This window comes from Sphaeramia orbicularis, chromosome 7, assembly GCF_902148855.1.
Source record: "Sphaeramia orbicularis chromosome 7, fSphaOr1.1, whole genome shotgun sequence".
NCBI lineage: Eukaryota > Metazoa > Chordata > Actinopteri > Kurtiformes > Apogonidae > Sphaeramia > Sphaeramia orbicularis.
Window position 1 is genome coordinate 49,102,017 of NC_043963.1, and position 27,256 is coordinate 49,129,272.

At 39.7% G+C, this 27,256-nt stretch overlaps 1 protein-coding gene across 4 annotated transcripts in view; it reads right to left on the reverse strand.

Moving 5' to 3' along the window:
* agrn (agrin) overlaps positions 1 to 27,256 on the reverse strand; it is a 390,721-nt gene that overhangs the window by 224,826 nt on the left and 138,639 nt on the right. For 2 of the 4 annotated variants that reach the window (XM_030138399.1, XM_030138398.1), the window contains exons 1-2: positions 23,081 to 25,264; positions 17,978 to 18,016 (exon numbers count right to left, since the gene is read on the reverse strand). In XM_030138399.1, coding sequence (XP_029994259.1) covers positions 17,978 to 18,016; positions 23,081 to 23,246 — 205 coding nt within the window. In that variant the 5' untranslated portion in view covers positions 23,247 to 25,264. Of the gene's footprint in view, positions 1 to 17,977; positions 18,017 to 23,080; positions 25,265 to 27,256 lie in introns of those variants that run through there. The other 2 variants (XM_030138396.1, XM_030138397.1) reach the window with 1 other exon arrangement.

Genomic DNA, 27,256 nt, shown 5'->3' on the forward strand with positions numbered 1-27,256 from the left:
ATGTAGTGGCGTTTGGCAGTGCAACACTTTAAGATACTGAGGTTGTTGCTTGTGAAGCAATGCATTCTGGGACATTCACAAAGTGAGTGTGTGGGGAGCAGCAGTCCATAAAAAATACCAACTGGTCCAACCTGTTTTAATTAAATTTCATTATCTGCTTTTGACAAACCTGCCCCCCACACACTCAAGGTGTTAAGTCCTCTCCCCGGGCTTATGAGCCTCCAGCGCTGGGGCAATGTGGAAGGGATTTCTGGGAGAGGGAGACAGAAGCAGTGAAGGATGATGGGTAGAGAGGGAAGTGTTGAGGAGAGAAAAAAATCGAATGTGAATTTCAGATCAGGTCAATTTCCAAATGCTGACAGCTTAATATTCCAAGTATGTGCAATCGTGGAGGTGATTTGGTATGAGCTGTTAGTCGATCTGCAGTGCCCTCTCCGTTTCAATCTCATTTCTTTCTATTGCTATTTCTTTTTTTTCCTAGGCATCTATTCTCCCATCTTGTGTTTCTTCCTTTAGTCCTAATTAATTCTTTCATATTCTTCTCCATATTCTCATTTTCATTTTGTCAATCCAGCTTCTAGTCTTCGTGTTTGTCACCGTCTGACCCTTTACCGACCAGATCATCAACTGTTTTTTACTGTTACCCCTTAATACTAACCTACATCTCTTCACTTGCCATGAGCCAGGGGCACACAACAAAGCGATTTTCCCTCTAAGCCACAAGTTCTTCCACCATAGGAAAAGCTTTGTGTCTCCATTTCCTCCCTGCTTGAGCTGTAACCACAACAAATGGATTACATTAGACATACACTTTACTAACTAGACCTCAAACACTTGCGTATGTATTATGTATATGTCTGCATTTCCTGTAGAGGGAGAAAAAAAACACATCTTCTGGATCATGATGGATTGTAATTTACAGTATGTGTTGGTGCTTGTGTTTATAGAAATGATAGCAGAGTGAAGAAGTAATCTTCAGAATATTTGTCTTTTTTTCAAGAACCAGTTTTGCTATTACTGTCACTAATTAAACACTAATTCAACCTATCATGCATATCTAAAATCTCAAGTATTTCCACTTGCAATGTCTCTTTAATCAAGCTCCCATATTCTGATGAAGTGGAGTTGGGTTTGCTTATTTCAGGAGCATTAATAAACACGTCTGTCAAGATAAAAGACAACGTGTAGTACTGCTGATAAACTTTCACAGATTTTTTTTCCCTTTCTTTCTTTACAGTCTCAGTAATAACTGACTCATTTAAGGTTTTTTTTCGAGCACAGCGACAGGAGACAGCTGTTGGAGATGAAAACTGTCTGACACCGGTGGGAAATGTCACAACTAATACACATCACATGTGGAGGTGCTCACACTGGATGCCTTGTTTCCTACGAGCAGAGTGTGTTGTGTGTCTGTGTGTCTGTGTGGGTGTGAGACGTGAGCTCACTTGTAATGAAACTCCATGTGTTGAGTGCATACGTAGTTGTATTGAGTGCTTTTACGTTATTCGATACACAGCACATTGATCTATATATGAAGAGTGGCAGGTAGTACACAAAACACATAAGTATCTGCAGGTTTGTCTGAGATGCATTTAGAATAGCACCACTAGACTGGAGACAAAGACGTGTTTTAGTCCTCTGTTACTATAAAGTCTAGCGCTGCAGCTATCGATTATGTTTGTATTGAATCTATCGATTACTTTCTTCAATTTGATTCGATTAAATGAGTACTGAATATGTAAAAAAGTTAGAACTGGGCAAGTTAACGCATTATTACTGCATTAACGCATTCATCAAATAACGCAGATAATTTTTTTTATTTCACGTTAATGCCGTTTGACTATAAGTCATATTATTCTGCCCCTGCTTGTGTGCGTGTAGCGATTAGCTCGGCAGATAGACAACAGGTTTCCCAAGAAAAGCTGGACACCGAAAACTTCTCTCCAAATCTTTTACTTGAGACTCACTGTAAAACTGCAACATACATACAGAATATGTCTCAGTTATGTTCATTGCCTTAGTACATTTACATGGCATTATACATTTAAATGAATGGGAAAAAGATTGCTAGCTCGATGCTAACTTGAATGGGAAAATCCATAGACACGTTAACGATTAGCATTTACAGATTAACTTAAGATTTACAACGTCTTTTTATCCAGCAACAAAGGTTCACATCAGAGATATTTTATACTATTCATTCTTACAATAACTGAACATAAAATATTCACAGGCAAACGTTTTTTGGGCCATACAAGCAAAGTGAAAGAAACGTGTCCGTTAGTTCCTTCTTATGTCCGAACTGGCTACAGTAACACTGAAAGGACAAAACATATGTTAGTGCAACTTATTTCGACCACTAGAGGGCCTCCTTTGCTTGCTTTTAACAACTGAACATCACATATTATTGGGCTTATTGGTATTAGTACTTATTAGTGGTCTTCAGACTCCTGTCAATCACTCACAACCGAAAATAAACTAGTGGGGACATAAACAGGGAGAAAAGTATCGGTCTTCTACATGGACATTTTCATTTTAAATGTCTTCAGATGGTGGGGTTGATAAGGCCAAAGTTGTTTGTAAGCACTGCAATGTGGAATTATTTTTTAGAACCGGAGTACTTTGAGTCTGAAATATCACTTAAAGGCAATGCACGCTGTTGATGCCCCCCCCCCCATAACTATGCGATTAATCGTGATTAATCACAGAAATCTACGCAATTTATTGCAATTAAAAAATTTTATCGCTGCCCAGCACTAAAAAAATGTAAAAATGAAATGTCTGGAAATGACAAACAACTTGTCCTTTATCCCACAACCAGCTGAAATAAAAACTATAAAAAGTATAAAAAGTTAAAGGCTATATAAAAAAAATATTGATATAGAAATAACAACTGTATCTATATATATTTATATACACACAACACGACAGGTCAAATGACATCTACAAACAAAATGTACACTACAGTCTTCTACACATTATCCAACATACTAACAACTTAAGATGGAACTAACATACAAATGAAAAAAATAAAGACAAGTACTTGTTGAGATGTTTGTGTGAAAGCTTAAAGTTTAAAGGAGCAAGTGGCGGTTCCAGTGAAGAAAAGTGACATATAGACATTTTCTGCATTTTTGTCCTCGTCTCTTCTGAGCTACACTCCATGTTGTTTGTGTTGATCATGTGCATCACAACAGTGTGTTTAGCATCAGTGAAATAAAAGAAATGACACTAAATAGCACAAATCATATCGGATCTGTTCAGTTCTGATATAGGCCTGATGTGATTTTTTTTTTTTTTTTTTTTTGAAATGTGCCTTGAATCTGACAGTCACATCAGAATTAATGTCACTTTGAATGGATTTGTCACTGTCTGCACTAGAAGGAGTCAGTCACATGCTATGAAGAATGCTTGTATTTTCACAGCCCGTCTAGTACCTCTACTGAACTCAACGACATGAACACTTGCAACTCCACTGCATGTGATTAAGTTCAGGGTTGTAGCAAGTTCACACTGGAATCTGATATTAGCCACAGTTTTACACACACACACACACACACACACACACACACACATATATATATATATGTGTGTGTGTGCGTGTGTGTGTGTGTGTGTGTGTGTGTGTGTGTGTGTGTGTGTATAATGTGAACACACAAACAAAAAATCAGCCGTGAATGAGCAATAAATCAGAATTGAGCAAAGTTTGGCAGTATGGATAGAGACATGATTCCAAACACACTGGACACTACATTTACAGTTAATGCAACTTTTCAATTAGCACTCCAATTGTAAATGACAGACAGTGCACAAAAAGGATGCAAAATAATGAGTATCTTCATTGTGAAATTATCTGTTGGTTATTTGTCAAATTAATCAATTGTAGTGACACAAATTAACTCCTTGCATAAACGTTATTCATTTGCAAATAAAATTATTTTAAAGTTATAAGACACTTATACTTGTTCTTCAATGCACCTCAGAAAATTAAGCAACAAATCCAAACGCAAATTTTGGGTCAAAGCTAAATATTCTGGCTACAACTGTAGTTGTTTGGGCAATATAATATGTGCAAATGGTGGAAAATATCCATTTTTCCCAAAGCTTGTGAAGATGCACTCGAATATTGTTTTAAATTCATGACCCCAGATGTAAGAAACTGGTGTGTGTTGGGTTTTACACATGTCTTTGTGATTTTGATTACCTTGTGCTACATTACTCTTTCAATTTTATTGTGACAACATTAGTTTGAGAAGTCAAAATGTCTTCACACTGTTATTTTAATGCACACCAGCTGCATCGCTGTAATCCAACATCAGGAGATACTCAACACTACTTCACCACTAAACCAGACAAATTTCTATACTTGTCCTTCTCATTTTTGCACACAACTTTGGTGCTGACTGGACTCAGCGGTTACTGAATTTGTGACTATACCATTAAAAATTTTTACTTTTCCTTGCTTTGTGTCTGTTAAACTGGCATAGGTCATAAACACACATATTTATGACACTTAGTAGGTTTACCTGCAGAGTGAATACCCAAAGATGGCTAAAACTAAATGGCACATTGGATGTTCAGTCTACCCGCAGGGTTGGAATCCCTCTTGGATACATTTTTTAATACTCTGCTGCTGTAAATAATGTGAAAATTCGATGGGAACATTCAACTTTACCCCCACAAATAGTCATAATAATCGCTTTTAAAAATGACTCATTAAAGATAACCTTTTTTTTTGGCTGGGTTATGTAAACTCTGACCTTAAAAAAGCTTGGACCAAAGTTTTAATGCAGCAGCTTCCTTATGCTGCTGCAGCAGTACACAAACGCACACAAACACACACCCAGTGCCACACACAGTGTTTGCCTTCAGTGACACCAACCCCTAATTATGGAGTTCCAGAGTGTACTGGGGTGCATGAAGCTTGGGTGGAAAAACAAGTTCAGCGGAAAGAGTGCAGAGTATATACAGACACACCAGCTAGACCGCCAGCTTATTATAGGAAACCTTTGACATTTTTCAGGAAATTTTCTGTTTTTTTCTTTTTTTTTCTCATCGTAATATAGAAATATGGCCTGTTCTCATACCATAAAGTCTGTTCAAAAAGAAAGATTTCAAAGACAAACACAGATGCACATTCATCTTGTGTATGGTCAAACACATAAAACTAAACACATAGCTACATTGTTCTAATTCGAGCTGAAACAATCAATCAATTAATTGACTTGAATCAATTAAAAAATACTATTTGAATACAATTTCCTGTGGCGTCAGGATGAACACAAAGTTGTATGTTAGTTCCATCTTAAGTTGGATCCAAATGTCTTGAAAACTGCAATGCACATATTGTTTCTACATGTCATTAGACTTATTTGTTTATAAATAGTTGCTTGTCATTTTCAAACATGTCTTTTTCACGTTTTTCCTTTTTTTTTCTCTCTAGTTCAAACTGTCCTGTACTTTTCCCCATTTATTTTTGCTTTCTCTTATTATGGAAATGAGCAATGAGGCCAGCATGCAAAGTTGTGGAATACTAGCTGCATTCTGCATTTGTTCTCCTTCATACATGTATGCATACAGCAATGACGATGTACTCCATACAAGTGAAAAAGAAGATATAGACAAAGGCTGCTTTAGAGAAAAAAAAATAGTAAGTAGTGACTGAGTCCAAAGCGAAGAAAACATCCATCTTCTTGAGTAAAGACTGTCCTTTAACCAGACAGACACATAGTGGGTGATTTTTCCTCTTCGCCACAGTTGCAGCACAGCTGGAGAATAGTGATGAGTTGAAAAATGAAATGACAACAGCGAAGGGTAGCATTGTCTGTTCTCACACCAGCTGCTTCAGTGATGAATTTTAGTTTTGAATTGAATATCTCATTATCTGCCCTCGCCACGAGTCCATGTGTGGTGCCATGTGACTTTAATTTTGTCATCTGCTCAAGCTGAAAGTGGAAGTAGCACAAGAGACCACTTTAATATATGGATTATATCCTTAATCCACTTTTCAGAATGTATATTTACAAAAACAAGTGTGGTAATATATGTAGTATCTCCTACTGTGAAACTTTGTGTACTCCTGAGTCCCAGGAAAGTCCTGAAAAGTTCCAAGGGCATGAATAGGCAGGCGGCCAAAGGCATTATGAACAAACACTCAGGGTTTGTTCGATACATACAAACTATCCGGATCATTGTGCAGTAAAGTCAATGAGTGAGAAGAGTCTTTTCTGTCTCATTAGTCTGTTTCATCAGATTGTCAATGCCTTGTTATATCTTCACACAGCTTTTACTGCTGCTGCAGCAGCCAAGGAGACTCACCTTGACTTATTATGTTAATGCATATAAAAAGCAGTAATTACTGAGAGGATTTCCTTTGGATTCTGCAATTTCTATTAAAACAAGTGAAAAAGTAAGCAGAGCTTATTAATACCGCCGCCAAGTCAGACAACACTTTGACCCTCCTGCTCACTGATGCCCTGCCTATCCACGGATTAAGTTCAAATTTGAAATTAAACATGACTGTACACTAGATTAAAATAAATAAGTGTCCTTTTTGGGTAATTCAGTCAGACCAAACCAAACATTATTCTGGCCATAAGTCTTAACTTTCAATGTATTTATTTATTTTTTTTTAAATTTGTAAAAAATACAAAAATTGAAATTCAGCCATTATACTGTGCAGTGCACCTCTCCTGGTGGTAAAGAACATGTGTGTGAAATTTGAAAAGAATCACATGAATAGTGTCCCAGAAATCTGCTGGACAAAAATCTCGGATGGACAGAATTCCTGGCAAATGCTGGAATTCCTATATGCTTACCGAGAGACTTAAAATTTTAAAAGGCTATTAGACCTATCTAGTAGCCTAGATCTCCTTTTTCCTTCACATTATAGCATGTTTTTGACATATTTTTCTATCTTCTGCTAGCTTGACTTCTATCTTGTTCTACCCTGGAGTTAAGGTTGAAAAATTTAAAACGGTACAGAGCAAAAATGACATGTATGAGTGTGAAATTTACACTTTGGGGAAGAAAAAGGTAATTTATCACCTTAAGTTTTCTTTTTCAGAAATATATTTTTTTTACATTTGTTGTTCTTAAAGATGTCTCAGTATCTAGGTTAGCAAAAATAAATATTTGCTAACCAGTGGTAACATGAGAAGTGTATTTGCAAGCTAGCTTTCTAACTTAGAAGCTCAAAGTTGGTTAAACCCATTTAACAATGATTGTCATTCACAAAAAGTGTTTCTTTCTCAATTAAAAGCCTCAGTTTGTCTATTAATAAATGCTTGGTACATATTTCTTATTTTTTAAATCTTCACAGAACTAGGGTAACACACAGGAACATATTTATTTGCTAACCAGTACTACCATTAGGTAAGTATTTGTAAGCTACTTAGTTATATCCTAGTAGCTAATGGTTAAATCATAATTGCTTGACCTGATCATTTGCTACTGGTATAAAACTAGCTTACAAATACACACCTCACAGAACTGGCTATCAAAGGACTGACATACATGACATGTGTATCAGTCCAAAATGCAAAAACTTTCAGTTTGGACGTTTGCAAAATGCAAATTGTGTTAAGTGTATTAATATGTTTTAGCTCCTGGTTAGTTAGGTGACAAAGTTAATGTATAAAGAGCCAGATTACAGTCAAATTATAGCGCAAACAAATAGCCTAAATGTGCATTTTGAGAAGTGAGAGTGTGGACTGTGTCTTTTCTTGTCCTAACCTTACCACAATGGTGTGATTTTCTGATTTCCCTTGTTATTATGTGGATCGTCCAGTTATCTTTACATGAATGAAACAGTCACTTCCAAATAATAGTGACTGACAGTCCTATTTGTCTTTGTTTTCCTCTTTGTCTCAATTTACGACCTATGTCTCGCTCTCCGCTATCATAAATCTTATTAAAGCCCAGCGAGAGGGCAGCGATCAGCATACTACACACACAACTTGATGAAATCCTCCTTTCTGTGCAGAGTGTGTGTGTGTGTGTGTGTGTGTGTGTGTGTGTGTGTGTCTGTGTATCTATCTGTACAGTGAAAAAACCTAGCAGGGTGTAAATGGTGTCGCTGACATGCTGCTGGGCCATGTGTCGGTGTATTGTAATTGTGTCCAGTGGAGTGGAACACATATACAACTGAACCACACACAAACAAATTCTGGGTGACGTCAGGGCTCCCGAGTCTAGTAAGAAGGTGATGGCGGTGCACACAGGCGACCAACTGTGCCTGTGTTATGTATATATATACAGTATGTGGGTGGGCAGGTGACATTTCCTTCTCGATGCAGATGGAGCAGCCAGATGAACAGTGAATAACTAATGGGCTGTGTACCAGGATCTATTGGGACATAACATGAAGTAGAATAGTCCACATCTGGTTGCCATGACAACCTGTAACAAATGACTCGTGCTAGAAAAACACAAACAAAAACACTTGGAATCCAGGAATTCCACCCAGAAGTTTTTTTAACTTTCCGTGAATGTGTGTGTTTGTGTGTGTCAGGGTCAGGCCAAGGGTGGGAGGTTCACAATGGATAATTTCCTGCATATCCTCCAAGGAACACACAAACACATGCACACACACATACACACACACACACACACACACACACACAAAGCACAAACACACCCACATTCCCATAGTAGATGCACACATATGGATTACAGATGATACAAAGTGTAAAATCGGAGGTCTACTGTAATGTGTGTGTGTGTGTGTGTGTGTGTCGGTGTGTGTCGGTGTGTGTCGGTGTGTGGGTGTGCGAGCGTGCACGCGTGCACACGTGCATACATCCTGAAGTTCAACTGCAATCTGTAAACAATGTTTCTGGCTGAGTGAAGAAAAACAAGAAGCAAGGGGTGAAATGTTCAAGAGATTGCAAGTGTGTGTATGTGTCTGACAGAAGGAGAGAACACTGAACTGCAGAGGCCTGACTTCCCGTCAAAAGCAACCTTTGCACAATACTAAGACATATACAGCAATAGCTGTATGAATAGCGTGGATTCTGTCAACAAAGAGCAAAACGCTCCATTTGCTTCCACTTCTTAATAAGGAAAACACTGACTGTGATACAGGACTCTGGTAATAGCAGGATATCACAGCGTCATATTGTTCAGCAACACGTTGACACGGCAAGCCACTTATTTTCCTCTAATTAACAACCTGACAATGAAATTCGTTGAGCTAGTTACACTTCCCAGTGTGGTTATTCTCTGACATAGTCACCCGACAATTAAATTAGCGCCTGCCTGTCACAGCTTAAAAAAGGAAAAGACAACTAAGATTTAAAATAAGTAGCAGCTGTGTTAATGAGAAGGAATGAATGAAAGTGCTGAATGGCCTCTGTCGTCATCATCAACATGCGAATAACATAAAAAGCTTATTTCCAGCAACTTTAGCCCATTTCACATGCTAATTACTTCCAATATATGACAAAGCGCTAAGAAGGGGTGGGCCCTTGACTATCCTTCTGCTGCACTGGATAAGGATTTTGATAAGAAACTATTAATTAGCTTTCATGAATCCATCATGTCGATGGAGTTTTGTTTATGCTGCTAATGGTATTCTTTCGATTTCATTTCAGAGACTCAGCATAGTAAAGTTTGTTTGTTTTTTTCTGAAACTCTTTGTACTTTGAGGGGGAGGGAAATCAGTCATGCAAACTTCAGATGAACTTGCTATGTGACTATAGGGGTAAAAAAATTTTAAAAAACATTTTTTTCAAGTTGCTAATACGAGCATCTGGGGCAAAATACTGAATTTTTATCACAGTGTCTCTGCAGGTTTCAACACGTATTATTTGAGAGTTTTTAAGACATTTTGAACACCAATAGGAATCCAATTTCATACCTATTTCCCATTCAGTCTGGTGAAAAAATTTACAAAAGGATATGAAGGAAAATCAGAGGCTGACTTCAGTGAGTTTTGTGGTGTGAATAGGGAACAATAATAGGGGAGACTGTCGTGAGATCATGCCAAATGTGTTATTTGACACCGAGTGCTTGGCTTCAATCAAACACTAAATGTGCAGTTCTCAAGAGAGATCTTGTTGAACTTGCACAAAAACATTGCTTTTAGAAGAACTTTATCTTTGTGAAGGAAATTCCATAGTAGGCAAATACAGTGGGCATGGTGACATATGAGGTGGGTATGCTGATAATTACTTATGCTTACCAGTTCTATGTTTTTTGGTTTGTTTGTGATTTTCAAATTAAAAAAACTATCTTAAAAGCAAGACTGAATGAAAATATAAGAAAACGTATTGTTGACATTTTAAAGGTACAGTGTGTAAGCTTTTGGGAGACCTGCATTTAATGTATGGTAAAGCTGCCACTAATGACTATTTCAATAGCCAAATAGCCATTAACTATTGTAACAGCTAGTCAGATTATGAACTGCACTTATTTATATCCATTGCAGCAATAAAATGCCTTTGGTGCACAACAATTAGAATGCTTAATAAAGTCTGTTAAACATTTAATTCAATGTTCAACACAAATTGCAAGAAACAATAAAATACCTTTTTCCCTTAAACACTAGTGCATTTTGTGCATAAACACAATGGGCAACATAACATTTAACGTTTGTTAGATTAGAACATTGTTTAGCATGGCACTGCATGCCGTGGGATATACGCAATGACGTCACTAACAACCTGTCGACTACTGAGTTAGCTGTTGACTATATGTCAACTAGTCATTGTAGTCCTAGTGTATAGATGGATTTTCTGTCAGCTAGCATGTTTGGTGTGGACCAGAGTTAATAACTCAGAACTGCCATTTGGTGAGGCGAGAAGTTGCAATTCACAACCCCACCACTGGATGGAACAAAATTTGTCACAGCAAATATTTAATGTATTGAATGCCTGAATTTCTGATTATTGGTTTTAGAATGTTTAAGACCTTTCTAGGTTCTGAAGAAACTTAGCCTTTTAAGTGAGAAAACAGCCGCAGTAAACCTGATATGTGTGAAACTCTTCAGATCAGTGATTACACCTCGATATGGATTCTGTAAAACAGACTGATCTAATGCCAACAAATCAAGGCTAGTTATCAGGGATGCCAACTGACATCTTATAGATCACAGCCACAGATAGTCCAACATGCTGTCTGTCCACATCAAAGGGCATGCTGATCCTTACCACATCCAAGGTCCTGGAAATAACCTGTATCAACAATCGGGTGGGGTTGCTCCACATCTAGGGGGGGTTTGGGGGCATTTCAAAGTGAGGCTGCATTGTGTCAACAATTTCTCTGTGGCATAGGGAATCAAAAACATCTAGTACTGCACCCTCAAGCTCACTCTATCTGCTCTCCCTCCCTTCTGGTGTTTTCTGTTTTTCACTGGATGTCTGCAGATCAATATGGGGTAGGCTGAGTCATGCTGAGTGGGAATGCTGTCAAAGACGGATAGTTAGTTGTGAGAGCTGATGGAACTTGGATCATTTTCTTTGTTTTATTAACCTTTATTTAACCAGGAAAAAGTGACTCATTGATATTAAAAATCTCTTTTGCAAGAATGTTCTGGCCAAGGCAGCAGCAGCAGAAGAAAGTAGAAGTTTCAGCCATACATCCACACTAAAAATGTACATAAAACACATACTAATCCTCAGTTCTAAAACCAGGCATATAACACCAAACTAAAAACATACTTAAACAAGTGGTGTCAGACACATTCGCTCATTGTAAGTACATGGGAAGATTTTTTTTAAAAATCATTAAAAATTTGGACTACTTGTCCCAAAATGTAATAACATCTATTCTGGGCCACTGGCAATCTATAAAGCCAATTTGATATGAATTGAACCAATATTTTGCTGCTGAAGTGGTAACAAACAAAGAAACAAAGAAAGCGAACCAAAAACCCCCTGACCTTTGGAGGACAGAGTAAAAACACCACCAATAATTCAAAATTCCCATTCATTTAAAATTACTTTGAATGTATTTAAAGAGAATAGCTCGTTCATTTTTAGGTCCTTCAGTAGGTTGTTCAAGGCAGTGGGAGTAGAACCTTTTGAAGCTTTCTTTCCCAGTTCTGTCTTGATTTTTGGAACAAATAGACATAACAGACCCTGGGACAGGAGGCTATAATTATTTTATAAAGATCCAAACAGCCACAAGTGACCAAAAGCCTCTATTGATTTAAAATGTTTAATATCTATTGATCCACTAATAAATACATGTCAATAACTGAGGCAAAATGCAGTTTGTCATCCTTTCGTGATCATCAGATAAGACCCATTTGGACATTCAGAGGCTCTGTGAACGTTGAAACACCATCATCTTCTACAACACTGATTCACCCATGGAGTTTGACAAATGACAGTGTTTGTAAACACTTGTTTTTTGTTCAGTTAATGATAGATTTTGTTGAAAAAGTTATTTGTTCCCTCAGTTTTGTTATAATAACCTTTGATACAACTCTGGGCTTTTATAAATGTCTACATGATCAGCAAATTAAATATAAGCCAATACCTGATTTTTCCACTGAAAAATGCCGAATTAAAAAAATAATATCATAATAAATGGTGATAAATCACTTGTGAAAGACAAAATAAATTATTTGGAAGATGTGACAAAAATAGTTTGAATAATGACAATGGATGAAGATGCTTATCTTTATGTTCAGTTATTGATATCTTTGCTGAAAAAGTCCCTTTTTCTTAAGTTTTCTCTCTTTTGATTTAATAACAATTTAATAATCGTTTACTCTGAGTTTTAACTGATTTATACTGAAAAATGCAAAATACAAAATGACGTTATAATAAATGGTGATAAATCACTTAAGAAAGGTTAAATAGAGGGAAAAATTAATTTGAGAACAGCCACAAAAGCAGCACTGGGTCTTTATGGGTTAAAGTCATTCCAACACATGTAGCCCAGTAAATATGATATGATTTCATTCATGATCAACCTTTGAAAAAACACTGCTCTTAAGATTCTCCATTAAGTGTAAACCACAGTCAACAAACACAAAACAAGACCGGCAACTTTGACCGAGGTGAGAATACAAAGCTCAGCTGAAATCTTGTGTACTTTAAAAGGGCAACAAACTTTCACTTGATTAAGTCAAGGTCCACCCCCTCAGCCCACCCCAGCCTCACTCACTTTCCCCCACCACCCTCCACAATAGCAGGCTAACAAGCTGCTTTCTGTTAAAAGCTGGACATGACAACTCTTCTGTGAAATCCTAATCCTGGAGAGGCAACTTTACAGTGTACCTTTGATATCTTGATGTGAGACATTCTCAGCTGGTCCCCCACACCACCCCAGCTAAAAGATGAGGTAGATATTTTGCCTCTGTTGTGTGAAATCTATGATGTGAAAAGATTTAATTAAGATAGGCCGAGGAGTCATAATTAATTCTGCCTCTCTCCAACTCAGGCTTACTGTCAAGAACACAGGGAAAGGCTCAAGCAGAATAAATTACAGCAGCACTAGTGTGTATGTGCGTTGGTGTGTTTGTTGTGTGTTTTACCCCCATCATTGGAGAGGGGTAATGGGTGTGGAGCGCTTAGTTACTCTATTCTCCCTGAGCTGTTCTTGTCAATTTTTTTTTAAGAAGAGCCATGCTCTCAAAGTGTAAGTAAGCCCACCGGCACTTTTTTCCAGGCGTCCCACCATCCTAGATCAAATCACATCTCAGTCCAGGAGTTTATTTTGTCTGTCAGTAAGGAGGATCCTCTGGGGAACACTGTCACTGACAAATGTGAAATTGAAGGATTCACAGTGAACGAGCTCCTGGCAGCTACTACGTTGTGCTGGAGATGGTTCCAGCCACAGGAGACCTCCGAACTATCGGAGGCAGCGCTTCTAAATTACATATTCTCTGCTCCTGTACAGGATCTTGCTTAGCCTGTGTTTGGTCATCTAAGGATGTAATAGGGTGAAAAGAAAGATGTCTCCAGAGAACTATCCTCACCTAAGTTTATGCTCTGTCTTGAGAGTTTGGAAAGAGTTTTTCCTAGGTTCAATAGCTGGTACAACTGGTCCTTCCAAGTAAAGTAAGGTAATGCTCGTAAGGAAGCTGCAAATCTGACAAAACACACCATCAAAGTTGAAAAAGGAGTGCCACTTTTCTGAAGCCCATACCGTAAGAGATGAGATGTCAGCCCAATAATTAAACAGTGTGGAAACCCTCACTCACAACTGAATCTGTGATTATTTATTACATACAAATTTACTTACTGACTAACAACATATTAACCCATAAAGACCCAGTGCTACTTTTGTGGTGGTTCCCAAATAAATTTTTCTCTATATTTAACCTATCTTAATGATTTATCACCATTTATTGATATATTAACGGCTCTATTTTGCATTTTTCAAGTGAAAATCAGGTATTTTCCTATATTTCATTTATTGATCATGTAGACATTCATAAAAGCTCAGTTTAGAGTTGAAGTTTATTATATCAAAAACAGAAAAAAAACTGAAGAAAAAGTGACTTCTTCAGCAAAATATAGGCTATCATTAACTGAATGCAAAAACAAGCATTGTCAGCCACTGTCATTTATCAAACTACACGGGTTTTACTGGTGAATCAAAGTTGCAGAAGAAGATGACAGTCTTTCAATGTTCACTACAAAGCATCTGAACATCCAAATAGGTCATATCTGATGACCATGAAAAGATGACAAACTGCATTTTAACTGAATTATTTCACTATAATGATAGATTAAGTGGTTCCGAAGTTATTAAACATTTTAGATCAGTAGATGATTTTGGTTGCCAGTGGCTGTTTGGGTCGTTGAGGGTAAAAAACAGACTGAGAAATAATATGTGTTTTTTATAATAATATATGTTTTTTAAGTGGCCTGAGAACTTAGATGAGATTCTTGCATTATTTTATGACTTTACTGCAACAAAATATTAAATTAGAGATGGATCAGATATTCAAAAAAAAAAAACCTGCAACTAACTGTATAGGAAGAGGAATAATGTTACAGAAAAGTAGACAGAAATTATTAATCATCTGAGAGCTACATACATAATATAATATAATCAACCAGTCTTTTGTTTGCGTCAAAGTAAAACGCTAACATAACTGTAACCTAGATGGCATACAAACATAAATGTGTCTCTTTGCTTTTGTTTCTTTTATAGTATACAGCATTAACTCAATAGCACACAACAACCTGGCACTAATCTAAAAAAGAAGTCACTTTGCAATCAATTCTCATTATTATTCAACCATTGTTGTTTGCCAACAAGTGTATGCTAACCTAGCTAATACTATAAAGGGGCTTACCTTAAACTAACCAAGTCTATATTGGTCAATTTAACTCTATATTCTGAATGTAGATCTCAAATACATATGGTAGTCCTTCAGTTAACTTAACTAACTAATAATAATAGTTAAGAAAATTTAAAATATCAAATTTTGAAATATTTCCTTTGAATAACACTCACAAATGTTACTGAAAACACCGCTGATTGAACAGTGGGGAACAGAGTTAATAAAAGGTCAAAATCTCATTCTCTAAATTCTTTCAAAACTCACTGAAAGTCGCTAATTTGTTCACCACTTGTTTTCTGTAATATTCCAATGACCTCTTGCCTATGCCCTTAACTGGTCTTTAACACAAGATAAACATGTTCTGTGTTTTCTCTGGATGTGGACATTGACAACTACAGGCCAAGAACCTCATTCATCAAGCACTTTTTGGAGTCAGCCCCTTTTCCCATGTCCAATACTAATCTCTCAAGCTTTCTGGATTTGGCGCCTAGCATTTGACACCCAACAACTCTGTTATTATCACGAGCCGACAGGCAATAATGAGCGCGGCCTGAGCCAAGCAACTGCTGTTTTGCGCTTTCAAAGAAAGAGTCTAATTAAAGCCTGCTTTGTGACTTTTGTCACTTTTTTGAGTGGTGATTATAGGCTATTCATTGGGGAAGATTCGGCAGCTATTTGTGGGTGGTGCGCTCCACAAATATCATCTGAGAGCTTCGGCTATGTTGTGTCAAACCTGCATTTTTCGCAGCAATTCCCAAGATTCTCTCACCCTAATTTGCAGAACAAATCCCTTTACTTTCAGCAGAATCTGTTCATGCTAATAAGAAGGTCTCATCAACGGCAGTTCAGAGACAAACTAAGCTACTTAAAAATGCAGACTCCTTGGTATCTTGTCTGTGATTTCCTGTAATTAAGTACTGGGAAATGGTGTGTCCTTGACACGGAGGACAAGTTCAGTAGAACAAGCCCTGTGCTCTTTGGGGTGGATTTGACTAATGGCAGAGCTATATTAGCCCTCTGCTGGTTGAGAGTATCTTCTAAATAGCCCCTCCACTGCTACTACAACCATAAGTCTCCAAAACAGTGGCCTACTGTCGTATTTGGGCCAACTCTAATTGTCCCACTAATCTCTCCAGTGTTAAATGACCCACAGAAACTGTGCCCCACAGGGCAGGCTTAACCCACTGATTGGAGACTTTGCTTTTTGTTTTCCTTGGCATATTAAAAAAGCATAGAGTGCTGATGGAAAGCCTACAGAACTATTGGAAATGTAATTAAGGGCTAGCAGCAGCTTTTAAACGGTTGACTAGTGCAGAAAGAAACTGTGCCCCTTGGACAGCAAAAACTTTAATACATGGGAAATGAGTGGCTCAATCGATAAGCAGGGCGTTATTTCTTTTGTAGGAGAAAATTCAATGGAAGACAGAAATGGGCTGCTTCACTACCTGCTTACTGTTTCTCATTTTCCCAGTGGAGAGTCAAATTCTATGGTAATATTTGTTTTAAAACCAGACAAATAGAAACCTCTCAGTGAGATTTAATCATTTGTCAAGTCAATTTCATATTTCATTAAGACAAAAACAAATAGTTTCTGTAAGCTGTTAGTGTTGCAATCAGGTCTCCAGTGTTGTGTGTTACAAGGCACAAAATGGAAAAAATAGAAATCTCTTAGACATCCTCAGGTGTTGAGGTGAAACAAGTTGAGAAATTCTCCAATCAACATCTCAGCCATTCCACATTGACAACCAACAACTTATTGTCCTGACTTAGCCAGACAATGACATTCAGAATAAACCACCTCTAATCTGATACCTTTTTAAGATGATGTCTTTCACAAACTTCTCTTTCAAACAAGAAGGCCTGTAGGGTGAGTGATTGAGCAATTATCAGTGATAGATTCAGCAAGCCCCCACTGTGGACTTTTGTGTCCACAATCAGCTGGCCATCTGGGATCATTAGAAACATTTTTTCCCTCCTACAAACCTCTGACTTTGTAGCCTGTACATAACCAGGATGATACAACACCTTCAGAACTAGTAGGAGTCCATCCCTCGCTGTCTGTCAGTGCAGTGAAAAATACAACACCAAAGTCTATCAAACACTGTCTGACTGTGCTGCTTCTGATAAATATTCATGACAGCAGCTTGAAAACCAGCTGTTTTCCTCCAATTAAAGCTTGCTGAAATCCACCGCTTTGCAAATAAATTGTTGCTTTTTTAATTAACAGCTCATGTTACTAGGCCAAAACACAACTAAAAACAATACAACACCAAATGCAAAGATTTATACATGTGGACTGAGATGAGAACATGTGGATAACGAGGTGAGGGGATGCTGACTCTCTTTGCCCCTGACCAACAAACAGCAACAGCCTAAAGTAATGTAGACTTCTCAGGGAAAGGGGCGCTATTATACTATCAGAAGGATATGAATGCTGCTGTCATTACAGGTACTGAACATCAGCCCAACTAGCCGTGCAGAGCAGACCAAATCAAGTCATCAAAAGATCCTCGGCACATCAAAGCCCTGTGCAGACCTGGCCACGTGCCTGCCATACCAACGCAGCAGTACCAGAAAGCAAAGCAGCCAAATCGCTGGCACAGTGCGCAGAGGGCGGGTGTCCACTTCAAAGGCAGGGGATCTGTCATCCGAGGTCATTATTTCCAGGCACCCCCCAAAAAACACCAGCGGTCAACCAAGGCGAGCAGGGAGAAACCACAAAGGACTTACCATCAGGAGGCTGGGCCGGTGTGAAGTGAGGAGGTTTGTCTGAAAGAGATAAAAGAGAAAGAGAGAGAAATGGGTTTTTAGTTTGGGAGAGATTCAGAGACTTCCCAGGGGTAAAGGCCAAGTAATTGAGTTGCTACAAAAAAGCGAGAGAGACACAGGCTTGGCTTTTCTGTCTAACACATTCTAATGCAGCAACAGAGCCCCGCAGGAGCCCCGCAGGAGCCCCACGGAGCTAATCGACAGGAGTACATTTCTGTGATAGCGGTATCATCATTCTTTTGTCATTCATTGTTACTATGGTCTTCTGATCCCAAACCACACTGCATCACTGTAGATATTACAAAACACACGAGATCTGAGAACACAAGGGAAGGACTACAGTTTTGGTTTTAGGTTGAGAAGTGGGAGATAAAATGTGAAATCTCAACAGTGATGATATACCTCAGCCAACCCCCTCCCCCTGCCATAAACCACATGCAGAATCAATCAGAACTATTTAGTTTTTTTTCTCAGTCATATCGAATGACATCATGCTATTCTCCTGGTCAACACCCGCCAGGCGATGACATAAGTCTTTGGTGGTTTGAGGGAATCATGAAACAAGACCTGTGGTGTCAGTTGACCGAGCACGGAGGAAGACTCGGGGGACACGTCTTATGAAACCAGACTCCTTCAAAGTTTTGACACCTTGTTCCAGCAATATCAGGATATACTGGTCAGATGAAGGTGCAGAAAGTGCTGTGGGTTTCTTTAAATGCAAGGTAATAGGAATGAAGCACTAAAATAGTGGTTCCTTTCAGTCTTGAGGAACATGAAGGTTTTGTTTAATTGGAAAAATATGAGAGGAGAAAGTTCAGAATGCCCTACATTTTAACCAGAACTTGACATGAGATTCAAGTTTTTGCTGTATAATTGCCTTAACAGTCACAAAACTGGGACAAAAACAAAATAACAGCTAACCCCTACATTTAAGACTCAAAACCATTACCAAAATTGCATTAATTTTCTGTTAGTTAAAGAGCAGGCAGCAGTTCAGCACAAAAAAAAAAAAAAACGTATTTAACACTTGGTAAATTCTAAGTGAAGATTTTATAATTAAATGCTACAAAAAGCAATGGGAAGGAAAGGGTTTCGTTACAAAATACCATGGGTTCATAATTCAGTATTCACTAATAAGTGCCTGGGGAAATCTGCACTAGCTTGCTGGTAATAGTCATTTAAATAGTTGAACTATTTTTTTTTCGTGTGTGTGTGTGTGTGTGTGTGTGTATGTGTGTGTGTGTGTGTGTGTGTGTGTGTGTGTGTGTGCGCGTGTGGTTAACTTGTGAAACTCCAAACAATTTTGGACCATAAACAGAAATGAACTCTTTTGCAAACTCTCATTGCATATTGCAGATGGAAAAGGAAAGAGTAATTTGTATTATTTTTTTGTTATAATTTGGCATACACAGTGTCAACTGAATAACTTAGAAAGAGGTATGAACAAAGATAAAGGGTATATGTTCACCTGCATTTGCCCTGGTTGAAGTTTTATATACTTTTTTCTTCAGAGGTAGTAGAAGAAGTTTGCAAAATTATGATTTCAAAGTAGTTTCAACACTGCAGCTGAGTATAAGTATCATTAAGACATGTATAGACACTTTGCAATGTAGTACCCCAAGTTAGCTTTGTGTGCTTTTGAACGTGATACTTCCCAATGCACACATAACATACATTTATGGAAACATGACTAGAATGTTTAATAACAAATACCCTAGGGAAAATATCAATCTAAAACTATATTATGTGTAAATTCCACCTGAGAACTCCACCAAAAGACTAACCTTCTAAAAATAGTGTTTGAAATGAAGTCCATCCTGTTACACTGGTCGCAGTGTAACAGAGTAGTGGAGTACTGAAAGTAACTCAGTAAACTGCCATCTGCACTCTGGCAGTCAACTTGGCTGTCTGACTCACTAAGTAGAGCCCTGGTGAGTTGTCAGAGCTGCCTGCACCATACAAACAATGCACCAACACATCCAGAAAAGATGTGCAGCCACACAGCCATCTCTGCGATGTCTCTGTACTGTGAGGGATAATGAGGAAGATAAAACACATCACATCAATTACAGTGCTAACACATTTTTCCGAGGCCCTGTCAACCAGTGCGACGAAGCCTTTTCTCAGGACTTTTGCGATACCCAGCGGCATCCCGAGACACAGCTGAGTTTTAAATTTAGGCTCACTTAAAATTGCTTGTCAACAGCCGGGGTTTCGGGGGAGGAGGAGTGAGAGAGACAGAGAAAAAAATGAGGAGAGGGGAGAGGAGAGTCGAGGCTGGTGCTAGAGGTGAATAATGAAGTGTCTGCTGTAGCTGTTTCCCAGTCAGTCATGACGGTAACTGATTTCTATCTGGGGGGGATTTCAAGAGAACATATAAATGTTGGGAAACCAAACAGAAATTGGCATAAAGAAGATACAAAAGTTGTGAAGTTTGAGTGTAGGGCCCACACAAGCAGACACCCACAGCAACCACTACAGGTTCCTGTCTGGTGTTGGTAAGCACGTCTGTAGACACACAAACAAAACACACAGATGTATTGTCACACAAGGCGGAACAGAAAGAGCCTGACAGAGGCAGCGTACAAAGCAGACTGAGATGCCAAGCAGAGCTAAATGATTTCTTCACATTTCCATAACGAAAGGACAAGATAAGGTCTTTCCATAAACATATCAGCCTTCCCATCTCCCTTTGCACTTAGCGAGGCTTGTGTATGCTCCTGTGCCTGTGTGACTGTGACAACATGGCCATCATTCACCCTATATCTTCAGCAAATCAATATGTGTCTGACTGTGACATTTAGCCATGTGCAGGAAAAGGTGTGTGTGTATGTAGTGTATGTGTATGTGTGTCAGTCTTGCCTTCGGTGGGTGATGTATAGTTGTGCAGAATGATAAAGTGATTGTGCATCTGTGTGTGTGGGATCTGTTGGCAGACGAAGCGTTTTGAGTGGGGTGTAGGGGGATGCATCTAAGCGAGTGTGTGTGTAAGGATATGCTTCGCCCCATATGGTCACAAACAGAATTTGCAAATCTATGGTTGAGTGCTTCTCTAACACCCCCCCTCCCACCACACACACTTTCGCACACGTCACCCCTCGCAGAACTATTACTATCCCATCCAGCTGTCCTTGTGGCCACATGGTGAGGGCTCTTGGCAGCATAATAGAGCCCCTTTCACTTCATCAATTTCTGCAGAACTGATTTCTTTTCACTCGGTCAACTGAGAGGTGAAGATTGGTCCGCTTTAACTGAGTTTGTATTAAATCTAATGGAATCTGTCTGGCTGAAATTGATTCAGTAACACAACGTGGTTACAAATGAACTATCCGACCCGCACACCCTGTGTCACCCACAAGCCCCAATTAGATGAAGAAGGAACTGACTGACGATGATAGAAAGCTAGGAAAGGGAAACAAAAATAGGTTCACCTCATGCTGCTGCATCCTTGGAAGACCAACATACAAAAGCTTTCTTTCTATATGACTACCAGACAAAATTGAAAAAAAAAGAAAATGTGAATAAGGTGTGTTTCTGTCAGTGGTTTCGGAACATTAACTAGACTGCATTATGTCATCAGAAGGTGGCGGCACAGGCTACTTTACACTGTGACAAACAATGTAGGCTAGAGGCAGAGGGTGAGTGTGGATTTGACTGAGGATTCATTTGATCTCCTGCTAAATCCACATGTACCTGTACCTTGCTACCAGGCACAAATCAGAATGTTATAGTAATATTTTTAGAAAACGCTAGGGAATGAGTTGATGGGACATGTGAGCTAACTGTTTAAAGTCAGAACTTATCCAAGAAGGTGTTTCCATCCCTCAGTAAGCACATTACTTCAATTTCAAATTAGCATGACAATGTCTGAAATTGTTGTTTTTACAAATTTACTTAATGTGATACTACTATGTCAACAAAAATGTTATACAAAATAATACTGAACATAAAAATCTTGATCTTGTTTCACTTGAATTGTTGTTTATTCAGATCTGCTTGTGATTATGTTGCTCAAGTTCTACAATAATAATTGGCCACTTTGGAGAGCTCAGGAGGAATTTCACCTTTAACACAGTCTGAACTGGCACAGCACTCTGAAATAGACTTGTATAGGTCTGTGCAAGTGAGAGGGTGGGAATGAATAAAAAGGTGTTAACACAGGCAGGAATAGGAACCACCTGGAGATGATGACATTGTACTTCTGTGAGTAGAACGAAATGAATCTGAAAAAACAAGCACTTTCAGATTTTAAAGTTCAAATGCTGGTCATATTCAGGATTTATATATTCAGACACAAATATTGTAAAACAGTAAACAGTGAAAAGTTTGGCATGTTTATAATCCTCAAACCAAGATATTAAAAAGTAATGTTCTAGTAAATAACTCCGGTACAGCCTTGGCATCAATATTGGAAATATATAACCCACCCCTAGCTCATTTGGTCTGGGACTGAGGTAGGTTGAAGACAAACTAAAGTGAGTTTTTCCTTCCTCCTCTTCCTGCAAAACTGCTCCAAAAACTAAAATTGCCAAGAAAGACAAATCTCCACCTCTAAATGAGCCACTGTCCTGTAGAGCATGATAATAGTTGCTCAGCAGAAAACATGGGACAAGAGGAGTTGGAGCTTCCTAGGCTAAAAGACGCTTTTTCTCCTCAGAAGGCATTTAATCGCCATTTAATACTTCATCCCTGAGTTCAAAGTAAATGCCAAGGCTTTGGAGAATGAGATATGAAGCAGTTTCTGAGCCCTGCTGACACAGTATCAAGGGCAAAGTGACAGGAAAAACGACTGTGACTTTAGCTGTCCTGATGTCTCGACTCCAGCTGCCCTGGTGTCTGGACTTCAGGTGTGGATAGGGCTGTTATGACAGGTCAGATGGGCTTGGTTTTGGGGGAAAGCTTTTAGCAACTCCGAATGCAAAATCTATGTGCTTTTTGCAAGTATCCTGTTACCTAACAATGACCTCTAAAAGTGGGTACACAGGGGTCATGTGTTTTTGAAAATGTACTAAAACAGAACTTAAAACTGCAGTGAAGTTGTGTGTTTGTGTTAAACCAACGTACAGTTGTTGAGGAATAGGAGCACAGCAAAGCCCAGTGTAGAGGTGGCCAACAGGATCAGGCAGATGTTGCAGGGAATCATAAAGTAGCGCACCACCAGAGACACTTTGTGCTGGTATCTTCGTTCCCGCTCCTGTGGCGGCGGCGAGGGATAGTGGCACCCACTCATGCTCCACTCCAATGACCCCCTCCCCTCCAGGCCGGAGGAGATGACGGGACGAGGAGGGCGACGAGGGGTACCCAGAGACCCGTTGGAAAAAATGATGGCGGCAGAGTAGGGACAGAAGATGAAGATGAAAATGAAGAAAAACTAAAGAGCAAGAGAGATGGTCAGTGTTTCAGCTGCGGTTCCAGCTGTGAACTGTGGCAGGGACCTGGCGACTGTTTCTGTCAGAAAATCGCAGCAGAAAGCTTTCAGTGGTTTCCAGGCAACACATTTTTTGAGATAATAATATCCATTTGGGGGAATAGAACTGACATGGGGACAGAGATGTTGGACTCCTACAGCCCCCCACCTGTCCACGCTACTTCCATTCTGCTGCGTCCACTGGGAAAAAGACAAACTAATGGACTTTCAATGTGTGAGTATGTGTGTGAAGTGCTTTATCCTTTCAGTGGGAACATGTGTGCAGATTTAAGTGAGAGGTTATGATGCATTTGTAAATGTGTGCTAGTGCGCTTTTGATATATACATGTGTGCAAGGCACAAAAGCAAGTAATGCATGAATAATGATGTAATTGTTTCAGACTGTCACATATCCAGCAAGATAACTTCCACAGTGAGCTGACAATAAATCCACAAAAGGAATTCTCCACTTTTTTCCCAGTGACCCTGATGGGTAATTAGACGGACACAGTGGGGGTAAGGGGATGCCAGCTCCTTCAGCACTCCCCCTCTTTTTGTTGTCAAAAACTAAGCAACAATGTGTTACAAGTATTTTCCAAAGCGGTGACAGCCGAGCATCTTTTTAGCTGCTTTGTGGATGTTGCCTGATGGGGCAACAAGGTTAGCTGATCTGCTGTGCATTCATTTCCCCAACTGACTCTTTGTATCCACTCCACTAGCTCCTTTAGATTCTGTCACAGTGATGAGATATATGACCAAGGCACATAAGATCCATCCAAACCTGACACCGTGACTGGAGCAACTTGTGTCTGCCGTAGCATGATAAGCAGGATGGCTGGAAAGCTGCTGGCTCCTTCGTATTAAACCATATGCTCCCCCCGGATCATAAGCGCAGTTTGCTTATCCTCCCCTTGTCTACTGTGTGCCTGCCACTCCTCCTTGGTTCAATAACCTTTATCTCCAGCCAACCTCATCGAGGGGGTACCGAGCCTCCCACCCTGTCAGTGCGCTGGGACCGAAAGCAGGTCAGAAGTAGTGGTGGAGAAAGGGAGAAAAGTTGGAGAAGAGAACGCTCACAATCCCCACTCGACCTGTCAGCACAGAGCCGCTACTCTCTCCCAAGCAGCCGCGAATAAGCAGCAAAACACAGAGACGCTCGAAGAGATTAAACTCACGAAAGGAAAAGGAGAACAGCTTGTATGTGATCAGAAATCAACCAAGAAGCTTGAGGCAGAGATTTGTTGGGCTTTCTTTCTTCGTGTCAGCACCCTGACAGAGAATCCCAACCAAGTAATGAGAGCAAAGGGCTCTCATTGCCTCCTGGTCCTTGTAAGCCTTAGATTAATTTAGTATCCCCTTTTTTTCCTTCCAGAAAAGTCCTGTATTTTCTTCACTTGTCTGGGTTCTTGCCTCTGTTTTATATGCTTCTCCAGTCAGCCACTTCCTTTCCTCACTGGGGTGTTTTAGTCCAGAGGCGCTCCTGGTGTTCTGGGCAGAAGGATTTACGCTGCAGCTTCTCTTCCAACATTCAGATCCAACATTCACTTGCAGCCAAAACAACAAATTAGGCTCCCCGTATTCATAACATGCTTAATCCCCAGGCAGCAGGTAGTGGTCCCAGTGTCAGCGCACTCAGTCATCCAGCTGAAGCAGGGAGGAGCGAGTGAATGGGAGAAGTCTGCAGACAGGCAGCAACAGAGAGACGCGAAGTCAACGGGAGGGAGGAGGAGTGTTGGCCGAGGAAAAAAGCAGCTCCCAACACTTTGGTCCACCTTGTCTGGGGGGGGGTTTGGAGAAAACAACAGCAGCGTGTTGCTGGTTTCCCAAACACTCTCCTCCTGAGCGCTCCTCTCAGCTCTGAGCCAGCGGAACGGATGAGCGCATAATGAGAGAGCATGGGAGATAGAGGGAGAGAGAGAGAGGTGGGGGGAGTGGATGAGGGGCCGTCTTTAACAAAGGCAGAGGGGAGGAGGGGTTGGAGATGGGTGAGGGAACTGAGGAAGAAAAAAAAAAAAGAAAACGAGAGAGAATAAAGGCTTTGGGGAATAGTACTCGAGTCCTGTCTGAGTGAGGAGGGGGCAGCAACAGTGCAGCAGCAAAACAAAAGAGGGCCATGGTCTTGGGAGATGTCAACCAACTCCTCCATTTGTTTATAGTCTAATCAAAAGAAAGTCTCTTCCACAAGAGCTGGAGAATTTCCACAAATATTTAATGAGGCAAACTGAGAGAAAATAGGCCTGCGGTAAGAGGGAGAGCAAAACTTAAATGCATTAAAGTCAATCATGTATTGAGTCTCTCTGAACGCCATAATGCACTTGTTTTTCACCGATATGCAGTCAGAGCAGAAATAAGCCTGAGAAAATCCACAGCAATATTCTACGCCAATATTCAATTAATTTACCCATTTGAGGTTGGTTTCTGACTTGCTTTCATGATGATAGGAATAGGCTTTTTCCCCATGTGTACAATTTTATGGCAAAAATGTATATTCAGCAGCAAATCTGGCAAATCATCAAGGGCAGAAATAGTTGCAATGCTTTCATAACATATAATTTTTCACCCATTTTAAAAGCAATGCATTATTGCTCCTCTAATGTGATAATGAGGTCAGAATTGAGGGGCGGTTATGCTGTGTTTAAGCAAGAACGTGCATCAATATCTGCTTAGAACAAACTCAACGACAGCAGGCAGCAGATGCAAGGCGGCATCTATTATCAATTATTTATGTTTTTTCACTCTCTCTATCTGTGTCTCCATCCTTGCCGTTCGCTCCCCCACCCCACTCCACCCTACGCTTTACATAAGGGTGCGCACACAAATGAAAAAACACACACACCTACAGCATTGTGTGCATCCACAGAGGAATTACATTGACGTACACACAATTGGCTTTTCTGTACGATAGAAAGTAGCACGAACGCAGCAAAAAGGCTTCTTTTGACTGTCTGTCTCAGTTTTCAGATTTACCTATCTAAAACACACACAGTAATACACACTGCACACAGGTAGCTTATCCTGTTTTTTCCTTGTATATCTTTGGACAGTGTACTCATTCCCAGGCCTGGGTTGAGCTCCTCAGGGGAGTCTGTAATCGGAGGGGAGCCGGGTTTGAAACTGCCTGTGGAGGGTCAGGAGTTCATACCACATCCTCAGCAACACCACCCACTCAGAGGTTTCACCTCCCCCCAAACACTCCACATTTCTATACCCCCAGACAGTCCACATCACATTGCATAACAAAACCCGACTGATAGACTGGCTGAAAACAAAAGAGGAAAACAGCTGCAGTCTTTTTTTACTGCAACTCTTTTGACTCCTTTTTCTTTTGCTTCTGTGTCTTTATCACCACTTTGTTGACAAGAGGGAGTTTTAGGTTCAGTGAGAGGTTAAAACAATTACAATACAAGATACAACAGCATTAGAAATAGTGATCAGGAATGAAATGTTGAATCTTGCCAGCAGAGGGTGCTGATGAGTCAGCAGGACACTGTGCTGCGCTGCCACGACCCAAATAAAAATCTTCCATCTACATCAAAGCTCAGCTGCTTTGATCCATTTTTAATGCCACAAGAATCGCACAAGGTTAACATCTCTCTCTGTGGGCTTTGAAATGGCAATTTCCATTAAGGAGCCAAAAGAGCTGTTCTCTTGTTTAATGGGCTGGCAGGCGAAAAAGTTGATTATGTGTGTATGCATAAGCACAGCAGTGCAAGTGAGTGCTCTTCTGTATGCACCGGCTAAGAAATGTGTCGAGTTCAATGGCTGATTGGTGATGATGCTTCAATCAAGGTATGAGTTCCTAATTGTGTGTGTGTGTGTGTGTGTGTGTGTGT